Genomic DNA, 1,731 nt, shown 5'->3' with positions numbered 1-1,731 from the left:
ATGGGACAAGCTGGGAAAGCAAAAACCCTCCAGACCTCGCCTGGACAACCCTCGTCAGTCCCCACCCGCAAGTACGCCACACTTCCCCTTGCCAGTCTCCACCAAGCAGCCATGTCACAGCCAGCGGCCCCATTCATTCAGCCCGCCAGGTTCTCTGCTCCCGCGGGTGAATCTGTGTTGCCTGTCCAGCGCAAGACTTACTGGATCACCACTACCACCGTCCAGCCGCACACGCAACCCATGCCCTCACAACGTCGTCGGATTCCCTAGCGCCCCGCGGGGATCTAAACAGAGCCACACAATCTTTGACACTAACTTGCACGACTACCGTTTGCTTAACACGGCCATAGGCACGGAGCTGCTCGGCTTCCCCTCCTGTCCGCAGAAGAGTCCAAGCTTGTCCCCCAGCCAGCAGCAGAAGAACACCCGTCCGCTACTGAGCCTGTCGACGACTCGCGGATGGGCAGCTTAGCCAGGCTCAAAGCTAACTTTGAAGGAGCCCTGTTTGAGGAAATCACCTTGTTCCTGCGCACCACAACCCAGCCAGGAAACCATGCCACATGAGGGGAGACCAGCGGTGTTGGAGGAGGCCAATGACGGAAGGCTGCCGGAGGCTGGCTCAGCGCCGGTCGCCTCTCTTGTGAAACTCCATAAAATATTATGTGTCCTATGGGAGTTGAACCCATGTCTCTTATATCCATGTCAAGTGTACTAACCACTGTACTAAGGACGCTTGGATATGAATGGCTGCAGGTGGGTGGAAGAACATCCACTGGTGTCACATGAAGATCCCTAATTGAGGGTAAGACCTGTAAATGACAGGTCATGAATGAGTGACACCAGCAGGTATGATAAAGCTAAGAGTAGCAGAACCACAACCTGACATCTCTGTCCGGCTCCCCAACATCCATATGGGTCTCCCCCATGCCGCCCAAATAACCCTCCATCTGTTGTGCCCGACGTCAAAAGACAACCAAGATGCGTCTGTCGAGTCGCTCAAAGAGTCAAGCTAGTAGGAATAAGCTCTGGTCTTCGTCTTCGTTGTCGGCTGCCCCCGCTGCTGTTGCTGCTGCTGACCCCGCCAACATCCCGCCCTCGCCGCCCACCTCCGACCTCTCGCCCCCACTTCCCCTCCAGCAACATCCTCTTCCTCTTGCCAATCGTCTTCCTCCCGCCAATCCTCTCCACCCCGCCTCCCCCCCTCTGCTTCTTTGGCCCCCGACCTCTTGCCCAATCCCTCCCCTGCTAACTACCTTCCCCCGCTTGCTTCCAAGCCGCCGTTGACTTCCACACGCCAAGTTTTTGTTTTTGTTTTTTTGTTTCTAGCGTCCACTGATCTGCATCCTGTCCTCCTCACTCCTCTTTGCCAACTTTCTAATAAAAATTGATTTGTTCTACATACATACATTTTTCAAGAGGTATTGATGGCCATTTGAAGCTGGTGCCACCATATTTCAGAGTTGATGGAGTATAAGGTGGATGGAGCAAAAGCAGAAAATGGTCCATAGATGGAGATGACTTGGGTCCGAGATCCCAGACCAATCAACTACAAGAAAACTCAGTCTGAAATGGCTGTTTGAGGCTTCTTATAAAAACAAACTCCCCGCCAAAACGTCTACATACTCCAAGAGTGGCAGTGCAGCTCCAATAAAACCCCTGTAAATTGTTGGTAGTTTTTGCACAGTAGGTTTGAAATGTGGAATTGCCACCCTTGAGACAAGCTTAAATAAG

General features: G+C 52.9%; 2 protein-coding genes across 2 annotated transcripts; both read left to right on the top strand.

Moving 5' to 3' along the window:
- On the top strand, positions 1-472 carry PtA15_15A379 (uncharacterized protein; the record flags this gene model as incomplete). The annotated part of the gene is made up of 2 exons (XM_053163579.1): positions 1-256; positions 351-472. 2 exons carry the CDS (start codon positions 1-3, stop codon positions 470-472), a joined length of 378 nt encoding a protein of 125 aa, XP_053027541.1.
- A 506-nt stretch (positions 473-978) lies between these two features.
- Positions 979-1,249, top strand: PtA15_15A378 (uncharacterized protein; the record flags this gene model as incomplete). The annotated part of the gene is made up of 2 exons (XM_053163578.1): positions 979-1,040; positions 1,138-1,249. 2 exons carry the CDS (start codon positions 979-981, stop codon positions 1,247-1,249), a joined length of 174 nt encoding a protein of 57 aa, XP_053027540.1.
- Positions 1,250-1,731: the final 482 nt, after the last annotated feature.

The sequence above is a fragment of the Puccinia triticina genome, chromosome 15A (genome assembly GCF_026914185.1).
Source record: "Puccinia triticina chromosome 15A, complete sequence".
Lineage (NCBI taxonomy): Eukaryota > Fungi > Basidiomycota > Pucciniomycetes > Pucciniales > Pucciniaceae > Puccinia > Puccinia triticina.
Note: the sequence above shows the minus strand (reverse complement) of the source record. Positions and strands in the feature narration are given on the sequence as shown.